Consider the following 24,541-nt stretch of genomic DNA (forward strand, 5'->3'; position numbering starts at 1 on the left):
GTTTCGTTCCACAGCAGCTGGGAAGCGCTGCTAAGGGTGCCATGGGGTCTGTTCCCCCCCACCACCACCACCACCACCAGATCACTCCCAAACTCCTGCCAGGTTTAGGTCCCATCCCATCTCCCCCAGAATGCCCATGATTCGAACAGTCCGGTGCCACGTCCCATAATTTCTAACATGGGTCTGCTGCCACGTCCCATAATTTCTAACATGGGTCTGCTCACACCCTGCCCCTGGTCTAGTTGGGTCCGCCCAGCTCAGGGGAAGCTCCCCCCACATTTAATTAACCTGTTTCTATTGGCGTTAAGAATGCAGCTAGAATTTGGAGGGGGGGAGTCGTCAAGTGAACCCCACTCACAGCTTGGGAAGGTGGCCAGGGGATGAAGGATTTTAAGGGGGGGTCTGTCCCCCTGTGCTATAAACCGAGGGGTTCAGGACAATGGGGGGGGTGGTTCATCTATTTCATCGCCTCGACCAGCACAGGGTGGGGAGATGGAGCAGAGATGGGGGTGGAGGGGGCAGTGGGGCCCACGAGCAATATGGAAAGACGTGGGAGCTGAGAGAATTTTTTGGGGGGGCTCCCTGCCACCCCAAATCAAGACACACACACCCCTTCGCCAAACCTCAAGTGCTTCCCCATTCGAACTCCCCATCCAGGAACACGGGGAGATGGGTTCTGGGGGGAGTACCCAGGACCCACCCCCTAAAAGCAGGAGGCTTTTTGGCATGTGTGTGTGGTGGGGTGGGGTGGGGCAGGGGGGACACAGCGCTAATAGCACAATCTATTTCCATGATGGGGGGCTGGGTTACCCATAATGCACCACCCAATGGCAAGGCAGCTTTCTATGACAGGGATTCGGCGGGGGGGGGGGGGGGGGGGGGTTACTCATCCTGCACTGCAACTCCACCTCCCGAATACCTGCTAGTGTGTGGGATGGGGAAGGGAAAAGACTGAGCTGGGCCTACCCAGCATGCACTGCAGCAGCCCCTCACCGCCCCCCACGGGCAAGTGGGGGAAGCTGGGAAACACAATGCAGCACTATGGGGCAGGAAGTGGGGCAGGAAGCCCCCAGCTCCAACCAATGCCCCTGCTCCGAAAACTGACAAGACTCAATGTCCCCCCCCCAGTGGCCAAAAAAGGGACTGCAGACAGCCCAGCCCCTGGCCTGGATGCTATACTAGGACCCCAGCCCTGCACCGGGGGGAAGGAAAAGGGGCAGGGCCCAGGAGGGGGAGGGGTGGGGCCAATATGAGGCCCCGCCCATGTCCAGCTCTCACAGGGTTTCACTGGATCTGGACTTCGGGCTGTGGCGGCGTCTGCTGCTGGTTCTGGGGAGGTTCCACGTGGTTCTGTTCAGGGGCATGGGCTGGGGCTGCCGGCGCGGCCGGATCTGGAACGGAGACAGGAGAAGGGGGGTCGGCACGAAGCAACTAGACCCTCACTCCCCTCCCAGAGTGGAGAACCCAGGAGTCCTGGCTCCCAGTTCCCCCTCCCCCGGCTCTAACCCCTAAATCCACCACCCCTCCCAAAGCTGGGAAGAGAACCCAGGAATCCTGGCTCACAGCCCCCCCTGCTCTAACCACTAGACCCCAATCCCCTCCCAGAGCGGAGAACCCAGGAATCCTGGCTCCCAGCCCCCCCTGCTCTAACCACTAGACCCCACTCCCCTCCCCAGAGCCTAGGAGAGAACCCAGGAGTCCTGAACCGCCATCTTACCCGCCGGGGCAGCGTGCGGGGCCTGGGCCTGGAATTTCAGCTCCTCCGCCGGTGCCTCCCCCTGCTGGGTTTTCCTCTGTTCCATGTGCAGCACGGCCTTGAGGGGGGGGGGGGGAGGGAGGGAGGAGGAAAGGGTTAATCCTGGGCCTGCTCCCACATTGGCCCCTGCTGATGGGGGAGGCGGGGCAGCCTTTACCCCTCCCCCACTGGGATGGGAATTGCTGGTGTCTGTCCCCCTCCTGCCCCAAATCCCCCCCCCCCCCCCAGGAGACAGATACATGGGGGGCAGGGAAAGACAACTCTGCTACTGCGACTAGATTTCCCCCCCATGTGCCGATCCCCACCTCCCCCGTGACAGCAGTGGGGGGCAGGGGAGAGGGGGGCAGCTGATCCCCCACCGCAAAATTCCTGACTCCCCGAGGGGGCCAGACCCATGGAAGGGGGGCGGCCCCCATCCCCCAACTTCAAGGGGCACAGGCCTGCCCCCTGCAGTGTCACTTCCCGGGGGGGGGGACCCCCACCTTAGGCAGGAGAGGGGCAGACCGCCCACGGGAGGAGGAGCAGGGGGGACCCAAAGCCGCTCTCCCTCCCCAACCCCTCCGTGGATGGAGCAAGGGAGGGGGTGGGGAAAGGGGGGGCTCTTTTGGGGGGGATGGGAGGGGGGGGACCCCGCAGCGCCCCCACCTGCTGATACTCCTTCTTCTGGGCGTCCAGCCGGACCTGCTGCTCCTGCAAATCCTGGTGTTGGCGCTTCAGCTGCTCCGCCCGCCGGCCAAGCTCCGCCTCCTGGGCCGCTAGCTCCGCCTCGAACCGCTGCAGCTCCGCCTCCGAGTACACCTGGGTCTCGTCCACCGTCTGCGGGGGGGGGGTGAGAGTCGGGAATGACCCCTCACCACCCCACACTCAGCCCCCATCCCCATCCCCCACCACCCTCGTTAGGCAATACAGACTCCCCAACCCAGCCTCCCCCTGCCCCCCCAAGAGACACAGCCCCCCAAATCCCAACCTCCCAGCCGCCCCCCAATACCCACCTCCCAGCCTCCGGCCTCGTTAAACTCCTTCTTCTCGGTGGACTTCAGGAATTCCTCCAGCGTCACCAGCCGGTCCTGGTTCAAGTCCACCTTGGGGGGTGAGGGGGGGAGATAAAGGGGTGAGATGGGGTCTGGGCCCCCCAGCACTCCCTACCTCTCCCTCTGTCCCCCATCCACCCCCTTTCTGATCCCCCATACTGGGCCCCAACATGGGAATTTTCTGTCTAACTCTGTGCCCATCTCCCTGGCACTGTGGCCCCGTGGGGTGTGTGTTGGGGTGTGTGTGGGGGGGCGGTTTGGTGTTTCTCCCTGCCCCATGGGAGACCAGAGCAGGTACTGGAGCCGCAGGCTGCAACGGGGACCCCCCAAAACAGGAACCCCCCAGACACAGTGTAGCCGACCATGGACGAAAGCGTTGCGGGAACTACGGACAACGCGGATCGCTCGCTGGAAAACGAGCCGCGCTGAACCGACAGCTTGATTGAGAAACATCCCAGAGACGGGGAACGTGCCGGGTACCCGGGGACGGCTCTTTCGGGATTTCCAGGGACCGTTTTCCCAGGCTGCCGAGCTGCACCGAAAATGGACACATAGGACCCAACACTAATGAAGATGCCGTGACCCACCGATCTGCCGGTGCCAGGAATCCAGGACTCCCTAGAATAGACTGAGGGCCAGGACCCCCCCTCTCCCCCCCACCGGGAGTGTGTGTCACTCACGTTCTTCATGACGTGCTCCCGCATACGCAGCCGCTCCTCCTCCATCTCCAGCATGTCGTCCTCCTCGTTCCGGGGGTCGTAAACCTTCTCCAGCTGGGGGGAGACACCTGATCAACGCCTCCCCAGCTGCTTAGCCCCGCCCCTGCCCACCCACACGGCTCAGCCCCGCCCACCCACCGCTGCCCACAAGGGCCCCGCCCATTCCATCCTCCTCACCGCTCAGCCCCGCCGGTCCCATCCCACCGCTGCCTCCAATACTCTGTCTCACCCAGCCTGCCCCCATAGATCAGCCCCACCCCGTTCCTCAACCCCGTCCCACTGCTATCCCCACAGCTTAGCTCCCCTCCCCCGCAAATATACAGACCCACAGAAGATCTGCCCTTCAGCATCTCCCTGTCCTCTGCCGCCAGCCCCCCCCCATCTTCGTCACCCCATCCCAGCTCCCTTCCCGACTCTCCCCCGACATACTCCCCCTCTGTTTGCCACCCCCTGCTGTCCAACTACCCCTCCTGCCCACCCCCCCGCCCCCGGCACCCCAGCACCCCCAGCACAGCCATGGGGCGGCTTCCCCCACTCCCTTGGGATTCAGGGGGAAGGATAATAGGGAGCCCTGGAGTCCAGGACCCTCCTGCACAGGCCTTCACCCCCCGCCTGGCCCCCCCACACACCCAGGGGAGCTCACCTCCTTGGTGAAAAGCGCTTCCAACTCTTGTTCATCGAGAACCCCGTCGCTGTTCGTGTCTGCAACAGACGGTGGGTGAGCGCAGCCGGGGCAGGGGAATCTCCCCGCTAGGGGACGCCGGCTCCCATCTGGCCCCAGGGCAGGGACTGGCTGGCTCAGGGGGTGGGGAAATGGTGCTCGGGGCCTGTCCCCTCTAGGGGGTGCCGGCTCCTTCCTGGCCCCAGGGCAGGGACTGGCTGGCTCAGGGGCAGGGAATGGGGCGCGGGGCCTGTCCCCTCTAGGGGGCACCGGCTCCCATCCGCCCCCAGGGCAGGTACTGGCTGGCTCAGGGGGGCAGGGAATGGGACACGGGGTCTTTCCCCTCTAGGGGGCGCCGGCTCCCACCCGGCCCCAGGGTGGGGACTGGCTGGCTCAGGGGGGCAGGGAATGGGGCCTTTCCCCTCTAGGGGCGCCAGTCCCACCTCACTCTCCCCCAGTGGCCCCCGACGGGTGATAAGTCTCCTAGGAGCCAGACGTCCCCGTGTCAAACCCCGCCCGCCCCGCAGGGGGGCCAAGGGCTGCGGGGGGGTGGGGGGGTTGGGTGTGTTTGTCAATTTCTCTCCACCCACTATGGGGTGGGATGGTCGGGTCTGTGTGAAAATGCTGGGGGGAGAGGTGGCTTGTGGGGGCCCCCTCCTACAGCCCCCCCATCCCACCCCAAGGGGTCTAGTGTGTTACCAAGCCTGCCCCCCTCCCCCAGCCCCTAAATCCCCTGAACAGAGGACGGGATGTGCCTGACTCCCCTGCGGTGACCTCAGCAGGGGGCACTGGCCCCGTATGGATGGGGGAGCTGGGCAGAGGACTCTGGACTGTCTGGGGCAAGGGTGGGGAGTGTCACGGGGCAGGGGGAGCGGGAGATAGGCCCCTCACCGTGCAGTTTGAAGAAGGTTTTGGGATTGAACTCGCTGGGGTCCAGCCCGTCTGTCTCCTCCCAGACTTCCTTGAGCTGATCTCGGCTGCCCTGTAGGGGGCAGAGTCAAGGGGAGGAGGAGATAAAACCCAGGTCTCCTGGCTCCAAGCCCCCCGCCTGCCAATCATCATTCAGGTTCTGCCCCACTTGACTTCCCCCTGCAATTACGCCACATTTTCCCAGAGCGGGGGGCTGTGTGCGCGCTAATCCCCTCCCCTTGCCCGAGCCCACAACTGGAGACCACCTCCGCCCCCTGCAGCATGGAGTTCCGCAGATGAATTCAGCGCAAGCCTGGCCGTTGGCTCCGTGGCACCCTCTAGTGGCTCGTAGCTGGACAGAGGCAGGCAACCCCCCTAACCTCCCATCCCCCACAGCGGTGGGCTCTCTGGGGTAACCCCCCGCCCCCCAAGCAGGGAGTTCTACAGATTAACGCTGACCTGTGACCCCTGCAGAAACAGGTCCTGCAGGCAAATGCATCCCGTCCCCCCACACACACACACCCTGTAGCAAGGAGTTCCCCAGGTAACTCCCATGTCCTGCTCTGCCCCCTCCCCCTGCCCAGCGGGGGGTGAGCCCAGCCCCCCACGGGGGGGGGGAGGAGGGGTCATTACCGGGACGTTGATTTTGGGGTGCTCCTTGTGCTTCTGGCGCAGCTCCTGGAACCGGGCCTCCTCCGCCCGCCGCTTCTCCTCGTCCAGGGACTTGAGGTATTCGCGCCGTTCGTGCTCCTTCAGCATCTCGTATCGTTTGAACTCCTCGTGATGGGCCGCGTCGTAGTTCTCCAGGTCCTTGGTGGCCTGCAGGAGGGGCGGCCGTCAGCACGGAACCCAGGAGTCCTGGCTCCCAGCCCACCCCCGCTCTGACCCAACCACATGCAGACTCACCAGCCCCCACCCTCTACCCTCCACCCCATGCTGGGCAAGTCCAATGGACCCAAGGGAACCCCCACGAGGGGGTGAAAGGGTTAACAGGAGGGGGTTTCCCCGCACAAGGGGGGGGTTCCCATCGCTGTATCCGGGACGAGGATGGGATGAACCCCCCCCCACGAGCCCCCTTGCTGTCCCATTCCCCCCCAAAGAATTGGTTCCTTCCGAACCTCTCCTCCCCCCCCGCACTCACCGCCTGGATGAGCAGCTCCAGGTCGCGGGCCTCAAAGGTATGCTGGTTCTGGGGGTCCAGGTGCTCGAACTGCTTCAGCAGCCCCAGGTGATCGATCTGCACGTCTGGGGGAGACACAGGGCGGGGACTGGCTGGCTCAGGGGGGTGGGGAATGGGGCGCGGGGCCTGTCCCCTCTAGGGGGCGCCGGCTCCCACCCGGCCCCAGGGCAGGGACTGGGTGGCTCAGGGGGGCGGGGAATGAGGACGTTCCCCTCTGGGGGGTTCCAGCCCCCCATCCTCCCTTGCTTGGGTGGGGAAACTGAGGCAGAGAGGGAAAGGTGAAAGTTCACCAGGTACCACTAACACAGCTGGGAAAAGTACCCGAGTTCTCCCAGCCCTCCCCCCCCGCCCACTTGACCCCCATCCCCTCCCAGCGCTGGGGAAGGAACCCAGGCGTCCGGGCTCCCCACTCACTCTGCTCCATGGTGGCGTCCATCTTGGCCTTGAGCAGCATGCGGAGCCGGGAGACCTCCTGGCGCTTCAGCTCGTCCAGCTTGGTGCGGACGTGATGGCTCACGAAGTCCAGCTCCTTGCTCAACTTCCCGCTCTGCCACGGACAGGGGGGAGGAGCTGCTGTATAGACACGCCCCCTTCCCCATGCCCCGCCCCCCAGCCAGCCCACCCTGGGGCAGGAAATGACACGCCCCCTTCCCTATGCCCCACCCCCCAGCCAGCCCACCCTGGGGCTGGAAAAGACACGCCCCCTTCCCATGCCCCGCCCCACAGCCAGCCCACCCTGGGGCAGGAAAAGTCACGCCCCCTTTCCCATGCCCCGCCCCCCAGCAGGCCCACCCTGGGGCAGGAAAAGACACGCCCCGTCCCCAGCCAGCCCACCCTGGGGCCAGATAGGGCGCCCCCCAGAGGGGAAAGGCCCCACGTCCCGTCTCTCTCACCTTGATGTCTTCGGCATTGGCCGCCTGCAGCTTCTCCCGGAAGTGACTGTCCGTCTCCAGTACGTTGATCACCTCCTGCAGGTAGCGATGGTAATACAGCCCCGTGTCCTGCCGAGGGACAGTGAGAGGTCAGGCCATGGGCCCCTCCCGGATCCGCACCCCCACCTCCATCTCCTCCAGGACACACAGAATCTGCCGGGGACGTACAGCGACCACACAGAACACGGTCGCCCGTCCTGCTTCAGGTGACGCCTTACTTGCACCACGAGGGGCTCGTAGTTGGGAGCCAGGACTCCTGGGTTCTCTCCTCGGCTCTGGAAGGGGAGTGGGGTCTAGTGGTTAGAGCGGGGGGGTCTGGGAGCCAGGACTCCTGGGTTCTCTCCCCAGCTCTGGAAGGGGAGAGGGGTCTAGTGGTTAGAGCGGGGACGGGGGCTAGGCCTCAGTTTCCCCATCTATATATGATCCTCCCTTTGCCTAGTTGAGCTGTGGGGGGCACTCGGCATTACCGTAATCTTCCCAAGAGGAGAGTCTTCAAGATCCGCCTTCCCAGAACCCACCAGCCAAAACGTGACCATGCCCACGGGGCCCGATCCGGGGGGTGCCGCCTGCGTGAGCCAGCGGGGAATTTTCCGCTATCTTTTTCAGCAGGCCGCAGCCTGCCTCAGTTTCCCTCGTACGCTGCAGTGCTTGCCAGCAGGTGCAAAAGGGTTAATGCTGGTCCTGGAATCCCGTGGGGGGCGGCGGGGCCGGGGAGTCTTTGGTCTCATCTCAGGCCCCCTGAACTGTGTGGGAGCCGCCATCAAATTTTAACCAGACCGTAGCGTGTTATTCATGGATCGGGTGTCCTCTCCCTCTGGCCCCATTGATTTAGCCCAGAGAGAGACGACTTCTCATGGCTGAGAGGCAGGTGTTGTCTGTAATTAATAAACTAACGAGAGACGCTTCCAACTTATCAGGAATTCCTCTAACTGCTGACCAAGCCTTTAAGGCAGAAGACATAGATCTTGTCTGTAACTGATGGAATTGATGAAACAAGGAATTAATCATAAGAACGGCCCTACTAGATCAGACCAAAGGTCCTGTGACGAAGTGGGGGATTGTCTTGTTTTCCAATGGTTTGCATGCCGACGGGGTGGGACTCAGTTTCCCTGGGGGTTACTGGTTTAACGAGGGGAGGGGAGAGGGAGTTTGTGGTTACAGCGGACCGGAGAGGGAACTTGGGACCCCAGCCGATGGCCTGGAGAATGGAGACCCCAGCGACTAGTGACCCGGAGACCCAGCTCAGGAGTCGCAGCCGGTTCTGGCCAGAGGGAGGACAATGGGCTGCGAAGAGAGGACCCAGTGACCTAACCAGCCGGTTCCGGCCAGAGGACAGAAGAGGGAAGAGGAGGCCCAGGCGACCCTGTTTACAACCCTGGTTACCTGGAGAGAAGACAATGGACAGAGCAGGGCCTGGGGGAGGTGATCTCAGATGTTCAGCTGGGAAGCAGGGGGGCTCGGGACTAGTATCCAGTGATCCATCCCGTCCACTCCCCGCTGCTGGCAGTCAGATGTTTAGGGATCCTCAGAGCATGGGGTTGCCTCTCTGACCAGCTTGGCTAACAGGAATGGGTAGAGTTATCCTCTGTGAACGTCTCTCATTCTTGTTTGGACGGAGTTATACTATTGGCCTTCACAACGTCCCCCGGCAACTAGTTCTACAGGTTGACTGTGGGTTGTGTGAAGAAATACTTCCCTTTGTTTGTGTCAAACCTGCTGCCTGTTCATTTCATTGGGTGACCCCTAGTTCTTGTGTTATGAGTAAACAACACTTCCTGATTTACTTTTTCCACACCAGGCATGATTTTATAGACCTCTCTCATATCCCCCCTTAGGTGTCTCTTTTCCAAGCTGAAAAGTCCCATTCTTATTAATCTCTCCTATGGAAGCCGTTCCAGAACCCTAATCATTTTTGTTGCCCTTTTCGGAACCTTTTCCAATTCCAATATATCTTTTTTGAGATGGGGCGACCACATCTGCACGCAGTATTCAAGGTGTGGGCGTCCCATGGGTTTATATAGAGGCAATATGATATTTTAAAATACCTATCGCATCGAACTGGAAGGGACCTCAAAAGGTCATCAAGTCCAGCCTCCTGCCTTCACTAGCAGTGATTTTTGCCCCAGATTCCTAAGTGGCCCCCTCAAGGATTGAACTCACAACCCTGGGTTTAGCAGGCCAATGCTCAAACCACTGAGCTATCCCTCCCCCACTTTTCTGTCTTGTTATCTACCTCTTTCTTAATGATTCCCTTAATGATCAGATCGATAATTGACAAGACAAGCAGGGAACATTCAGGTGTGTTCGGTAAGGAGTCGCGGTGACAGGAGCCGATTTTGGATCGTAAGCGTTGTTTTCCCCGGACACATGGAAAAAACCAGCGCCGTGGAGGCAAATCGAAGCTCCCAGGGAGGCAAAGAGGGAGAAAACGCTGCTGGGAAGCCTATTACGGTTTGATTGAAGGCTATTTCCGTGGGCTAGTTCGCCACACGACGTTGACCACGCGCGTTTTAGCGCCTCAAAAGCTTTCCAATTTCCAAATTTCGCGCCCCCGTGAAAACCGACGTTGAGAAAAACCAAAAATCGGCGTAAAAATAAACACGGCGCTTCGCTGCTGAAACGATCCATCAAAATCAAATCGGCCAAGCCTCGGTTTAATCCACGTAACAGCGGATTGATGTTTTCATTCACGTCTAAGTCCTTAAAAGCCAACTACGGCAACAGCTGATCTCAGCAGCGACCAATCAGCCCCAGATGTCCTTGGCTTATTGATTAGGTCAGTTGATCATTTTCAAACGAAGCTGCGAGCCAAAGAGACGTCCAAGGGGTTTCTTCCTCCCTGGCCAGCGTCCGCGGCGTTAATTTTGGGGAGTGCGTTAGAACCGAGCTGAATTTGGGGGCCACCACGCGTCATGTGCACTTCCTCTGCGCGCCGGCCGGATGAAGTATCGATTTATTGTCTGACTTCAATCCTATTCCAGCCGAGTTAGATGTCTTGTTAAATTCAAACACGCAGCCCCCTAAGTGGGGGGCTCTCAGCTTTCCTGCTGTAACACCCATACCAGGAAACCCTTCGATGTCTGTCTTCCCAGCATCCAGAAGCTAGATTTTTCCCTTCGCCCTCGCCGGGGGGGTTGGGAATCTGTTGTTTTTAGCCGGGGTCCCTGGCACCCACCACCCAGCCGGTCTCTGGTTATTCCCCGAGAGAATCAAGGACAAACCGTGAGAGATTGCATCGGAAAGCAGCCCTCTATCAAAGGAAGGGGTGGGAACCAGGGAGCGGGAGATCTGCCCCACACATTTAGGTCTCGCCGTGATTCCCTGTGACGAAGTGGGGGGTGTCGTACTGAAGGGTTCCCTCCAGGGACCGTACGGGGCCAAGAGTGGGCACGACCTGTGAGTCCGTGACACCCCCTAGCAGCTAAACACCAATGCCTGAGAGGTTTTATAAATAGAAGGCCAGGCTCGGGGGGGGGGGGGGGGGGGAAAGAGGCTCGGACGGTGACTCGTGCCTCAGTTTCCCCTTGTCTATAACATGGAGGAATAGCACCGCCCTAGCTCACAGGAGGAGGGGTGAGGATTAAAGATCCTGTGGGGCTCAGACACGAGGGTCACAGAGGCCAGACAGGTACCCCAGACACACAGAAGCAACTTGGTGATAAGCCAGCGGAACTCTCTGCTACAAGACAACCGCGCATTGTTGGGTCCAAACTAAAAAAAAAAACGGGGGGAGGGGGTCTGAGACCAAAACCGGGCATCACAGGGCCAACAAAGTGGCCAGGGACTAAACATGGGGCTTGGGATTGACTCGGCCTTGCCGGCAGCCGGCGGAACTCCCTGCTACAAGGTGATGGGGCGCCATCCGGTCCGAAGAGGGGCAGAGACCCGGCCTCTTACCGGCGGTTCTGGGGGCGTCTCTTCCGCCTTCTTCTCTGCCTTGGGCCGGTCGATGGGCACAGACACCGCGGCGGCAAACAGGACGGTGGCCAAAAGCCAGGAGAGCGGCATGGTTTCTGGAGTTCGCCTGCAGAGAACGGGGGAGGGGAAAGGCGGGTGGTTAGCGGGGGAGGGGGCAGCTGGCGTGCTGGGGAGAAATGTGGGGGTCGGGGGAGGTTGTATGTGGGGTGGGTACAGGAGGTCTCATTCTTGGGGGATCCTTATATGGGGTTCACTCCCATCTGCTGTGATGTTGGGGGGCAGGGGGTCCCAGTGCTGGGTGTGGGGCAGAACAGGGTGTTACTGGGGGGGGTGGAGCCCAGAAGGAGGCTGGGGGAGGGTCTCTCCGTGAGCAGGGGGCTCCTGGAATATGTGGGGCTCACCCCCATCCGCTGTGATACTGGGGGGCAGGGAGCAAAGGGGGTCCCTCTGCTGGACGGGGATGTTACAGGGGGTGACGCCCGGGGGGGGGGGGGTGTCAGAGGATCCTTCTCCAAAAGGGAGGGACTTCCTGGGGACATGGGGTCCCCGTGGAGGAGATGGGGGGAAGGTGCTGGGGGGGGGGGAAATCCCCATGGAGTGAGGGAGGGGGAAGATCTCAGGGGGGAGGGGCAGGTCTTCGGGGTGGGCCAGGGGATTCCCATGGAGGATTCGGGGGGGGGGGGGAGGGGCTGGGGAGCAGATTCCAGGCAGATTTGCAGGGGGGGCAGAGGGAGAATCCAGGAGATCCCTAGAGAGGAGGGGATGGGGGCTCCCGGGGGGGGGGGGGCAGATCCCAGTGGTGACGGGAGAGGCCACCCGGGAATGGGGGCAGATGCTGGCGGTGGGGGGAGGTGTTCTCTGGGGGGACACATTCCGGGGTGGGGGAGGGCTGGAGCTTCGGGGTGGGGGAGGGCGGGAGATCCCAGCAGTGGGGGTAGGGGCCAGCCGGGAAGGGGGGCACATCCCGGCGGTTGGGAGAGGGGCTGGGGTAGATGCCAGCGGTGGGGGAGGGGTATCAGGGGGGCAGAGCCCGGCGGTGAGGGAGGGAGGCCAGGGGGGATCCCGGGGGGGGCAGGTCCCGGCGAGGGGGATCCCGGGGGGGGGCAGTTCCCGGCGGTGGGGGAGGGGGACCCCGGGGGGGGGGCAGGTCCCAGTGGTGGGGGAGGGGGATCCCGAGGGGGCGGTCGGGGGACAGGTCCCGGGGAGGGGGATCCCGGGGGGAGGCAGGTCCCGGGGGGGGTAGAGCCTGGCGGTGGGGGAGAGGGGACCCGGGGGGGGATCCCGGGGGGGGCAGTTCCCGGCGGTGGGGGAGGGGGACCCCGGGGGGGGCAGGTCCCAGTGGTGGGGGAGGGGGATCCCGAGGGGGCGGTCGGGGGACAGGTCCCGGGGAGGGGGATCCCGGGGGGAGGCAGGTCCCAGTGGTGGGGGAGGGGGATCCCGAGGGGGCGGTCGGGGGACAGGTCCCGGGGAGGGGGATCCCGGGGGGAGGCAGGTCCCGGGGGGGGTAGAGCCTGGCGGTGGGGGAGAGGGGACCCGGGGGGGGGATCCCGGGGGGGGGCAGTTCCCGGCGGTGGAGGAGGGGGACCACGGGGGGGGGCAGGTCCCAGTGGTGGGGGAGGGGGATCCCGAGGGGGCGGTCGGGGGACAGGTCCCGGGGAGGGGGATCCCGGGGGGGAGGCAGGTCCCGGGGGGGGTAGAGCCTGGCGGTGGGGGAGAGGGGACCCGGGGGGGGATCCCGGGGGGGGCAGTTCCCGGCGGTGGAGGAGGGGGACCCCGGGGGGGGGGGTCGGAGGGCAGGTCCCGGGGGGGGCAAAGCCCGGCGTGGGGGAGGGGGACCCCAGGGGGGGGTCGGGGGGCAGGTCCCGGTCTCGGTCTCGGTCTCTCCCGGACTCACGCGACAGCCCCGCTCCCGACTCCGGCTCCGCTCGACACAGACAGCAGCGGAAACGACGCTTCCTGCCGCCCGGATGCCCCGCCCCCTCGTTTGCATACAGAGCCCCGCCCTCCCGCTTATATACCACCCCCCCTCCACGGCAAGCCGCGCCCCCCTCCGCTGGACCACGCCCCCTTCCCCCTATTGCTCCACGTTGTTTTCTCCCGCGCAGGCCACGCCCCCTGGGCGATATTTGCCCGCCTAGCCACGCCCACTGATCAATATTTGCATGCACAGTCACGCCCCCTGCCCCCAGCTGAAGCTGTTGTTAGGTTGCTGTTTAAGACCAGTGAGCGCAGAAGTTTCTGGCGCTCAGGGACTCACCTCCGGATTCCCGAGGGGGGCGAAGTTCGGGGTGAGATCGGGTGGCGTCAGGAATCCGTCATCTGTAATATCCCCGATTGGGGTCAAAGGTTAACGGGTCAAAGAACAGCCATTGAGATAGGAGGGCCTGTGGTCCATCTAATGGCCTTGTTCCGGGGTGGATACGATGACGAGGCTGGATTGACCCTGATTTGGTGAGATTTAACATTCGCTGAGTTGATGGGTCCAGTTCCTATCATCCAAGGGGCAAAGTCGATGCTCGATGCGGCTCCGGCTCAGGCCTCCTGGGACTGCCGGTGGCCGGCGATGTGGCTGGGGCAGATGTCCCTGGACCAGCGGAGGGTGTCTGAGACCAGGAGGCGCCGCACGAGCCGTGTGTAGCGTCGACCGATCCCACAGGTCCGCAGCACGCGCTCGTGGCAGGGGTCCCAGGGGCCCGGGGCTCCGACGATCAGGGCGTCCATCTGCACCTCACTCGCAGGGCGTCAGCCGGGGCGTGCGTACTTTTCCAGCTCACGAGCCCGGGCTTCAAGAAAGGCCGGGGTCCTGTTCTCAAAGGAGACCCCGACGTCGACGAGGAGGATCTTTTCCTGGGCCTCGTTGGTGACTTGCTGGTCAACTTGAAGGCTTTACCCTGGTCCGGTTTACGCTTCACGGTTTCTACGTACAGCGAGTGGACGGCAGCCATCGGAGTCCTCTCCAGCAAGCCCCTGGTGACGATGGTGTTGGCCTCCGACCTGATCTGCGGCACCAGCACTCCCAGCGCCTCGCACCGCTCCCAGCAGCAGCCGATGCGCTTCCCCAGGCGACGCAGAGCGAACGCGGGATCACAGGGACGCGACGTCGCCCCTGTCCCATCCGAATTCGCCATCCAGGGGGCCGCTCGGGAAGGTGGAATCCTCCACCCCGGGACAGGGGCAAGCGAGAGTAAAGTGGTAACTGGGGACAGGAAGGGGCGACTAGGGTAGAGGGGACAGGCCCCGCGCCCCATTCCCTGCCCCCCCGAGCCAGCCAGTCCCTGCCCTGGGGCCGGATGGGAGCCGGCGCCCCCTAGAGGGGACAGGCCCCGGGCCCCATTCCCCGCCCCCCTGAGTAGGGTGACCAGATGTCCTGATTTTATAGGGACAGTCCCGATTTTGGGGTCTTTTTCTTATATAGGCTCCTATTACCCCCCACCCCATCTCGATTTTTCACACTTGCTGTCTGGTCACCCTACCCCTGAGCCAGCCAGTCCCTACAGAGGAAATGCAAGAGTCCAGGAGGGAATTCGCCTTCATCCCTTGTTGCCCAGCGCTGCCACGGTGACCACCGTCCAATCAGAAGGCAGCGAAGTGTTTGCCCTCCCCCCCCCCCGAGAGGTGATGGAGGGTGTCTGTGCAGTGCGGGGGGTCGGGGGTGGTTTGCTGTGAAGTCCCCCTTGGAGGGGGATGATCTGACCCCAAGTGGCATGGGGTGATTTCCCCCTGCCCCCTCCCCGGCGGGGAAGGGGCCTGGGACCAGCTCGGGTTGGGGGGCGGAGGGGGTGGGTGTGTAAAGGGGCATGAGGGGCAGGAAGTGAGTTCATACAATCACCCCCCCACACACACAGACACCCTCCCCTCCCCTTTCCTTGCCGGTTAGCCGATCCCCTCTGAGGTGACCCCCCAAAATCATGGGCCTGTCCTGCCCTTTGCTGGCAGCCCACCAGGCAGGGCCTCTCTCCCGCCGTGGGTCTGGGCAGCGCCTGGCATGACGGGGCCCTGATCTCAGCTGGGGCAGGGACTGTCTTTGCCCTGGCCCTGTGCAACGTGTGCACCTTTAAAGCCAGCCACAGGGCCTGGCGGGATAAGAAACCAAAGCCGATTATGGATGAGACAATCCGATGGCCTGGAGCCGGGGGGGGGGGGGGAGGTCAGATCTCATCCATCCCTCCCCGCCCCCCAGGTCAGACCTGCCAGAGCCGGAGCTGGAGCCAGACCCAGAGCCGGTATCCCCGTTTCCCTCAACGCTCGCAGGTCTGAGAGTGGGCTGGGGGTGTGGGAGGACGCCCCTCTCCTATCCCTGAAGACTGACAGCCAGAATGAAAAGAGGGGCTGGGAGCCAGGACTCCTGGGTTCTCTCCCCTGCTCTGGGAGGGGAGGGAAGTCTAGTGGTTAGAGCCGGGGGTGGGAGGGGCTGAGAGCCAGGACTCCTGGGTTCTCTTCCCACCTCTGGGAGGGGAGTGGGGTCTACTGGTTAGAGTCAGGGGGGCTGGGAGCCAGGACTCCTGGGTTTTCTCCCTGGCTCTGGGAGGAGAGTCTAATGGTTAGAGCCGGGGGAGGGAGGGGCTGGGAGCCAGGACTCCTGGGTTCCATGTGTCCAAGGGGAAAACATGAACAAGTCCATCGCCTCCCCATGCCTCAGTTTCCCTCTCTATGACCAGGGAGGACACAGGGGGCCTGTGGCGCTCAGTGAATTTGTCTCTCCAGGCCCAGCCGGAGACCGGCCACACACCACCCATGAACGCGACGGGGCGGGGAGACACGTAAGCTTGGGGATTGGAAGGGGGTGGGGGGGTGCGTTAAGGGGCGGGGGGCAGTGTGCGGGGGCGGGGTGTAGTGTGTTTAGGGCAGAGTGTCTGTGCGCTCAGCCCATCCAGTCCTTGTTAATCCCTAATGAGCTAATCCTGCTTTATTGGGGCAGGGGAGGGGGCTTAATTAGCAGTTGTTGCTTCCCTCACTCCCCCTTCCCTACTTGCTGGGGTCCCTCCTTGCAGGAGGTCTCTACTCTGGCCCCCCCAGGGTCTCTTAGACCCTTCCAGAGGCCTCCCCAGGCCAAGGCCCCCAAATTCCCCTCCTTAGATACCCCCTGCTTTGTGACCCCCCCCCCCCCCGAGGCTCTCAGACCCCACCCCAGAGGGGCCGCGTCCCAGCGCCGGGCGAGGGGCCCCCGTAGACCCAGCCCCCACGCCCCATCCCAGCGCTGCGTGGCCAGGGTACGTCCGGGGGCACCTATGACATCACAAACCCTGGCGCCGTGGCGATCGGAACCCCCCACCCCGGCAGTGGCCGCCCCTGGGCCTGGCGAAGGCAGGGTCTGCTGGGGTGGCCCCTGGGTGGGTGGCCAGCGGCGAGATGGCGCGGAGCTCCTACCGGCGCCTGCCCTCCCGCCCCGCCTCGCCGCCCGACGCCCCCGGCTCCTTCTCTTCCAGCCGCCTGGTCGAGGAGCCCGCGTCCCTGCGGCAGCAGAAGCTGGAGCTGCAGGTAGGTGCCCGGGGCGGTGCCCTCGCACCTCCTAGGGGGTTCTGGGATCGAGGGGATCGGGGCTGGGAGCGGTGCCCCCTGGCCTCCGGGGGGTTCTGGGATCGAGGGGATCGGGGCTGGGAGCGGTGCCCCCGAGGGGTCTGGGCTCGAGGGGATCGGGGCTGGGAGCGGTGCCCCCTGGTCTCTGGGGGGTTCTGGGATCGGGGCTGGGAGCGGTGCCCCCTGGTCTCCAGGGGGTTCTAGGATCGAGGGGATCGGGGCTGGGAGTGGAGCCCCCGAGAGGTCTGGGATTGAGGGGATCGGGGCTGGGAGCGGTGCCCCCTGGCCCTGGGGGGTTCTGGGATCGAGGGGATCGGGGCTGGGAGCGGTGCCCCCAAGGGGTCTGGGATCGAGGGGATCGGGGCTGAGGCTGGATCCCAAGGCAGGGCTGGGGGGTGTCTCCCCAGGACAGTGCCTCCAGGGCCTGTTCTCCTTTCCTGCCCCCTTCCCCCCACCCCCAGCGCCGCATTTTTGAGAAGAAGCAGCGTCGGAAGCGCCAGGAGCCGCTCATGGTCCAGGCTAACCCCGACGCCAAGGTGACGGGCCGCCGGGGCCGCCGGCCCGAGGAGCGCACCCCTCTGATGGAGTCATGCAGCGACCACAGCCTCTGCAACGGTGAGAGGGGTCCATCCTCACCCATGTAACGAGTTCCCCTCCGGTCTCAGCTCTGGTTCTTCACCAGGTGGGCGGGGCTTATGGGCTAGCCCCGCCCCTACTGGGGTGATTGGCCGGCTGGTGAAATCCCACACAGTCGGATCACGGTGGAGGGGGGACTCTCCCTCCTCCAACCCCAAGGTAGGGGCGTGGCTCATCAATTAGGGGCGTGGCTTCCAAAATTAGGCCTCGCCCCATGCCAGAGGTAACGCCACAAGGGGGGTTAATAGTTTGCCTGTGTCAGAGAAGGAGGCAGGGAAAGGGGCGTGGTTTGTCCGTGGGGGCGTGGTTTATCAACTGGGGCGGGGCTTCCTAAACAAAAGTCACGCCCACAACAGAGGGCGTGGCTGTCCGGGTATCAGTCTGTCAGTCAAGAGAGAGGTGGAAGGGGTGGGTCCTCTTGGGGGTGAGGCTTGCTAAGAGTGGGCGGGGCTTCCAAGAATTAGGCCCCGCCTCTACCAGCAGTAGTGCAGGCAGCCATCCCATTGGAAAAAGAGAGAAGGGGTGTGGTATATGTGGGCGTGGCCTGTTATTTGTGGGCAGGGCTGATAGCAATTAGACTCCGCCCACTAGCAGGTGGCTTAATACAGAGGGCAGAACTGCTCCCCCTCTTAACCAAAATAGGGCAGGGAAGCGGTGGGGCTTGTCTGTTGTGGGCGGGGCTTCCAGTATTTAGGCCCAGGCAAGAAGGCGTGGCATTTGGGGGTGTGGCCGATGGCCATTAGGCCCCACCCACTCTAAACTGTGGCATGGCAAAGCGCTCCTTGTCTCACCCAACGGGGTGGGGCTTGTCTGCTGGGGGCGGGGCTTGTCTGCTGGGGGCGGGGCTGGCGCCATAGGAGGTGATGGACTCTCTCTGCCCATAGGAACCAGCAACCCCTTCCTGGTGGAGTCGGTCCCGGAGGCCCATCGCCCCACTGACGCCTGGGGCAGCTCCGTGCACCTGGACCGGGGCCCCCGAGCCGGGGGCGAGGCCGCAGGTAACGCGGGGGGCAGATCCTCGGTGCGGGGCCAGTCCCTGGTGGGACCCCCCCCGGCTCCGCCCGCTCAGTCACTCTCTGCCTCCCCCATCCAGGTGCCTCCGACGCGGAGCTGGAAGAGGCCGTCCTGGAGGACACGCGGCCCATCAACAAGGCCAAGGCGGCGCTCAGCTCCACGCGCAAGGGTTGGCCGGCCAAGCGTAGCGGGGGTGAGCACGTGGCAGGAAACAGGGGCAACCGTTGCCGTGCAACCGTTGCCACGCATGTGCACCATAATATGTGCACCATTCCATTGCTATGCAACCGTTGCCATGCTGCTCACACCGTTCCGTTGCTATGCAACCGTTGCCATGCTGCTCGCACCGTTCCGTTGCTATGCAACCGTTGCAGTGGGTGCCCCACCTCGTTGCTGTGTTGTCACACTCCTAACCCCTTAGCAACGGTTGCTATGACGCCCCTGGCCTGGCCTTTTAAAGGGGACAGTGCACCCTTTGACCCCGCACCTCTACCCCCCGGTCCCCTCTCTGCCCCACAGCTGGCCATGCCGATGCACGACGCCCCCGGAGCTCGAAGCCGAATGCCCCATCGCCCGCGCGAGGGGAGCGAGTCCCCTCTGTCATCGTGGAGTTCAGAGGTGGGGCACTACCGGGATCTGGCGGGGGGAGGTGGGAACGGCGGGGCGGGACTGGACATGCGAGGGGGGGGCATGGAGACTGCGGCCCTGGTGCAACTGGCCCGGGCGGGGGAGAGGAGCGTGCAGGTGGGCGTGCAAGGGGGGCAAGGGTGCATCCCTCGTGTGTGAGCGGGCATGAGGGGGTTTCACTGCCAAGCGCCCATGCAAGGCTGGGGTGAGAGTGGCTCCGGCATGGGGGGCGCCTCCTCCAGCACTAAGCCCCCCCTCCCCATCCCCCCAGACCCTCAGGACAGCAGTGACGGGGACGTCCCCCTGGAGGCCGGCGCTGCGGGCTGGGAGTCAGCCCTGGAGGGGGACTCGGAGGGGGAGGGGCAATTGCCCCAGGACCCCCCCGTGCACCCCTCCCCCATCAAGAGAAGACAGGACAGGAAGCTCCCCAGCAGAGGTGAGGGGGTGGGGGGGCGAGGGAGAGGGGCATTGTGGGTAGGGAAGGCTGGGGGGATGGATCGATTGATCCCTCTGTGCTGATGGGTTCGGCTCGGTGCAAAGGATTCTGGGACAGAGGGGTGAGGTGGGGGGAGCGCCCGGTGGGGATGGGGGTAGGGCGGGCCAGGGGTATGTGTGCCAGGTGGGGGGGCTGCCAGCGAGGGGGGCTCAGGGAATAAGGGCTCTCGGGGGGGGGCACTCAGGACGGCTTGGGGGGTGCAGGACTTTCTCTGACCTTCCCCCCGATCTCCCCCCTAGGGTCTCTCGGCAGCCCCCCCGGGAGCACGGAGGAGGAGGAAGGAGACCCCGACATCCTCTGCAGATCCCTGGAGCCCGCACCGGAGGCCGACACCCCCAGCGTAAGGGCCCCCGCGCCTGGCTCCCACCCATCGGGATGGCCCCTTGCACCCCTTTGCACGAGGGCCCCGTGCCCCACACACGCCTCCTGCACTAGTATCTGCCCTGGGCGTTTGCCCCCGGCCCCATGACCCTCCCCCCCAGACTCCCCACCCCGGGGCACAGAAGGCCTGGCCTCTCGTCACCCCCTCCCCCCGCAGGCCTCACCCCTCTCCCTCTCCCGCAGCTGCCGGAGGACGCGCCGGGGACCCCGTGGCCTCCGCGGCCAGAGGAGCTGGAGGGGTTCGTGCTGCGCCCGGCGCCCCCCGGGGTGACCGTCCAGTGCCGCATCAGCCGGGACCGCAAGGGGGTGGACAAGGGCGTCTTCCCCTTCTACTACCTCCACCTGGAGAGAGACGATGGGAGGAAGGTACTGGGGGGGGATAACAGTGTGGGGGGGAAGCGGACACTGTGGGGCAGAGGCCTGGGGAGGCAGTGGAAGAGGGGAGCGCAGTGGGGCAGAGGCCGGGGGGAGGCAGTGGAAGAAGTGGGGGCCGTGGGGCAGAGGCTGTGGGGAGGCAGTGGAAGAGGGGGGCGCCGTGGGGCAGAGGCCAGGGGAGGCAGTGGAAGAGGGGGGCGCCGTGGGGCAGAGGCCGGGGGAGGCAGTGGAAGAGGAGTCACGGTGGGGCAGAGGCTGGGGCAAGTTGTTCATTTCCGTCTCTCTCAGCTGTTTCTCATGTCTGGCCGGAAGAGAAAGAAAAGCAAAACCTCCAATTACCTCATTTCCCTCGACCCCATCGACCTGTCCCGGGACGGGGATGGCTTCATCGGGAAAGTCAGGTGGGTCCTGCGCCCACCCCAGAGGGGCCGCGTCTCCACCTGGGCGAGGGGTCCCCGTATACCCAGCCCCCGCGCCCCACCCCAGAGGCGGTCGCATCCCAGCGCCGGGCGAGGGGTCCCCAGGTGACCAGGCCTTTCTGATCTCCTGGCAGGTCCAATGTGCTGGGCACCAGGTTCACAGTGTTCGATAACGGGACGAATCCGGATAAAAAACCCTTTGTCCCTGAAACGGCTCCAATCCGGCAGGAGCTTGCGGCCATTTGCTACGTACGTGAGAAAACCTTGGAGCCGGGGCACTGCTATGGGGAAGCTCGCAGCACCGGGATCCCCGGCTGGGGCACTGCTGTGGGGAAGCTCACAGCGCTGGCATCCTCAGCTGGGTCACTGCTGTGGGGAAGCTCGCAGCGCCGGCGTCCCCAGCTGGGTCACTGCTGTGGGGAAGCTCGCAGCACCGGGATCCCCGGCTGGGTCACTGCTGTGGGGAAGCTCACAGCGCTGGCCTCCCCAGCTGGGTCACTGCTGTGGGGAAGATCACAGCGCTGGCGTCCGCAGCTGGGTTACTGCTGTGGGGAAGTTCGCAGCGCTGGCGTCCCCTGCTGGGTCACTGCTGTGGGGAAGCTTGCAGCGCCGGCGTCCCCAGCTGGGTCACTGCTGTGGGGAAGCTCGCAGCGCTGGCGTCCCCAGCTGGGTCACTGCTGTGGGGAAGCTCGCAGCGCTGGCGTCCCTAGCTGGGGGCACTGCTGCAGGGAAGCTCACAGTGCTGGGAACCCCAGCTGGGGGCACTGTTGTGGGAAGCTCACAGCGCTGGTGTCCCCAGCTGGCCGCTGTCACGGATATGACGAGGGTGTGGAGGGTTTTGGGGGCAAGGGGATGTTGGGGGACGACGGGGTCATAGATTCTCTGCTGCTCCTCACAACAGGAGACCAATGTGTTGGGGTTCAGGGGACCCCGAAAAATGACTGTGATTATCCCCGGCATGAACACGGACAACGAGAGAATCAGCATCCGCCCGAAAAACGTGAGGCTGCTGGGGAACGCTGGCTGGGGCACTGCCGGGGGGAAGCTCGCAGCACTGGGGAATCCCAGCCGGGACACTGCTGTGGGGAAGCTCACAGAGCCAGGGGACCCCGGCCACGGCACTGCTGCGGGGAAGCTCACAGCGCTGGGGAACGCTGGCCACGGCACTGCTGCGGGGAAGCTCGCAGCGCTGGGGAACGCTGGCCGGGGCACTGCTGGAGGGAAGCTCGCACGGCTGGGGAACGCTGGCCGGGGCACTGCTGCAGGGACACTCGCACGGCTGGGGAACGCTGGCCGGGGCACTGCTGCAGGGACACTGCTGCAGGGAAGCTCGCAGCGCCGGGGAACCCCGGCCACGGCACTGCTGCGGGGAAGCTCGCACCGTTGGGGACCACAGCCAGGGTACTGCTGGAGGGAAGCTCGCAGCGCCGGGCTCTGACACACCCCACCCCACCTGCTGTCTCTCTCCAGGAACACGAGACCCTGCTGAGCCGGTTCCAGAACCGGAACCTCCAGAACCTGCTGGTTCTGCAGAACAAGGTGCCGGCCTGGAACGAGGAGACCCAGTCGTACGTGCTCAACTTCCACGGGCGCGTCACCCAGGCCTCCGTCAAGAACTTCCAGATCGTCCCCGACCACGACTGTGAGTGGGGGGGGAAATGGGGGGGATAGCCTGGGGGGGGAAGAGGGGGGCGACGTGGGAGGGATCAGGGCTGTCCCCCCTTTCTCCCCCCCATCGGCTGTTAGGTGTGTTGGGGGGGCAGGACAGGGCTTGGGGGGCGATTGGGCTGAATTTGGGGGTCTGTGCCCCACACACTCACCCCCCAGCGGAGCACACCGTGCTGGAGTTTGTGGGGGGGGTATGGATTGGGGGGCGTTGGAGACAGATCAGAGCTGGAGGGGCAGATTGGGGGGATTTGGGGAGACCGCTGGGGCAGGTTGAAGGGTATCTGGGGGTGAGGACTGGGGAGACTTGAGGAGGCCATTGGGATGGATTGGGTGGTATCGGGGGGATTTGGGGAGGCCGGTGGGGTGCATTGGGGGCAATTTGGGGGGGATCATGGGGATTTGGGGAGGCCGGTGGGGCGGGGCGTATCTGGGGTCAGGATCGGGAGGATTTGGGGAGGCCGGAGGGGTGGATTGGGGGCAATTTGGGGGGGATTGGGGGGATTTGGGGAGGCCGGAGGGGTGGATTGGGGGGATTGCAGGGAACTGGGGGGATTTGGGGAGGCCAGAGGGGTGGATTGGGGGGTATCTGGGGTGAGAATCGGGGGGATTTGGGGGCGATCAGGGGGAACTGGGGGGGATTTGAGGAGACCAGTGGGGTGCAGATTGGGGGGGAACAGGGGGTATCTGGGGTGAGGATTGGGGGGATTCTGGGGGGCTCGGGAAGGTTTGGGGGGCTGTGCCCCACACACTAACCCCCCATCCCCCTCTCCCCCCAGCCGAGTACATCGTGCTGCAGTTTGGCCGGGTGGCGCCGGACGTCTTCACCATGGACTATCGCGCCCCCCTCTGCGCCCTGCAGGCCTTCGCCATCTGCCTGTCCAGCTTCGACGGGAAACTCGCCTGCGAGTAGCCCCCGCCCCCTCCAACCTCCGACCCCATGACCTCAGTCATGACCTCTGACCCCACAACCTTGGAATGACCCCACAACCTCTGACCCTGCAACCTCTGACCCTCTGACGTGATCACAGGATCTCCGACCCTGCGACCTCTGACCTATGCTGACCTACTCTGAGTGGCTGGTTCCTCTCTGACCCACCCCTTCCCCTGTTGATGGGGCCTTGTCACCCTTGACCTCTGATTCCTTGACTTTACCCTTTGACCTCTCACTACTCTGACCTCTGGCATTTTTAATGTCATTCTTGACCTTTGACCTCCCCATCTTAGCCTCTCGCCTCTTTGGGCCTAGCTCATCCTTGACCTATGACCCCTGACTTTCCTTGTGGCCCTCTGGTGTCATCCTTGGCCTGTGGTCTATTTGACCCTTGACCTCTGACCCTTCCCTTTCGCCCTTGACCTCTGACCCTTTGTCCTGACCTTTCCCCTCTGGCCCTGAACCATTTCACCTCTTTCGAAGACGTTGCCGTGACAGCAGCTGCAGCCACCATCTTGATTGATTCAGTGTCCCCCGCCCCCAAAGAAGGGGGGTCAGGGCTGTTCTGGGGGACCCCCCAATCCACGGACTGTGAAGTGCCCCTCACCCCCGAGAGTGTAACAGATTCTTGATCCAAATAAAATCTACCCAGAAGCGAGACCCCCCGAGGGGGGCTGGTTGTTGAGTCCAATTTGGGGGTGCCCTGCCAACCTCACCCTCAGGTTGCTGGATTCCATGGGCGTTTCCTTCATCTTGGGGTCCCCTCAGGGCGCTGCTCCTCTCCAGCCCCCCCTGCCCTGAGCCCTGCAACCCCCCTCACCACCAGCGCTGACCCCACCAGATGTCCCGTACCTCAGACACCCCAGAATCCCACGGCTGGGGGTTACCGGCTGTGACAAAGTAGGCCTTGTCTGGACTATTATTATGAGGCCCATGCCTGCCTCAGTTTCCCTTCTGTTTCGCATGGCTGCCCGGTGTGTTGGGTGGGGTCTGTTTGCTCTCAGGGGGTGGGGAGGTCGGGGGAGCACCAAGGATCTGAGCCAACAAGGGCAACCCCAAGGCCCCCACCTGGCTATGCCCCCCCCCAACCTACAGACACTCTGAGGGGGGGATAAAGGGCTGGTGTTGAACAAGTGAGGCCGGGCCATGGGGCTCACAGCAGCTTGGCTGGGTGCTGGGCTGACCCGCCCGGACCCTGCCGGACTCCTCACCCCGGTGCCAGCCCGCAGACAGGCCTGCGGTTGGCAAAGGGCGCAGGGGGGGCTGGACTCGCGGCCGGGGGCCACGGAGAGGGGGCACCCGGGGGGATCACGGCTTAGTCTCAGAGGCCACGGGGCCCTGTCCACTAAGGGGTCACGCCCAGGAGACTGG

At 64.1% G+C, this 24,541-nt stretch overlaps 2 protein-coding genes across 2 annotated transcripts; one reads left to right on the forward strand and one right to left on the reverse strand.

Moving 5' to 3' along the window:
• Positions 1-1,284: 1,284 nt before the first annotated feature.
• Positions 1,285-13,051, reverse strand: NUCB1 (nucleobindin 1). Its single transcript, XM_065420936.1, has 13 exons — positions 13,001-13,051; positions 11,086-11,212; positions 7,150-7,257; positions 6,671-6,803; positions 6,218-6,321; positions 5,710-5,895; positions 5,059-5,149; positions 4,150-4,208; positions 3,468-3,560; positions 2,749-2,838; positions 2,402-2,572; positions 1,718-1,814; positions 1,285-1,391 (listed from the first exon to the last, which is right to left on the reverse strand). The coding sequence occupies exons 2-13, from the start codon at positions 11,194-11,196 to the stop codon at positions 1,285-1,287; spliced, it is 1,350 nt and encodes a 449-aa protein (XP_065277008.1). The 5' UTR covers positions 11,197-11,212; positions 13,001-13,051.
• Positions 13,052-16,455: 3,404 nt separating this feature from the next.
• TULP2 (TUB like protein 2) lies at positions 16,456-23,149 on the forward strand. The gene is made up of 13 exons (XM_065420890.1): positions 16,456-16,584; positions 17,085-17,238; positions 18,144-18,257; positions 18,353-18,466; positions 18,793-18,891; positions 19,172-19,336; positions 19,636-19,736; positions 19,961-20,143; positions 20,441-20,553; positions 20,706-20,820; positions 21,473-21,571; positions 22,042-22,213; positions 23,016-23,149. The coding sequence occupies exons 1-13, from the start codon at positions 16,456-16,458 to the stop codon at positions 23,147-23,149; spliced, it is 1,692 nt and encodes a 563-aa protein (XP_065276962.1).
• Positions 23,150-24,541: the final 1,392 nt, after the last annotated feature.

Source organism: Emys orbicularis, chromosome 21 (genome assembly GCF_028017835.1).
Source record: "Emys orbicularis isolate rEmyOrb1 chromosome 21, rEmyOrb1.hap1, whole genome shotgun sequence".
Lineage (NCBI taxonomy): Eukaryota > Metazoa > Chordata > Testudines > Emydidae > Emys > Emys orbicularis.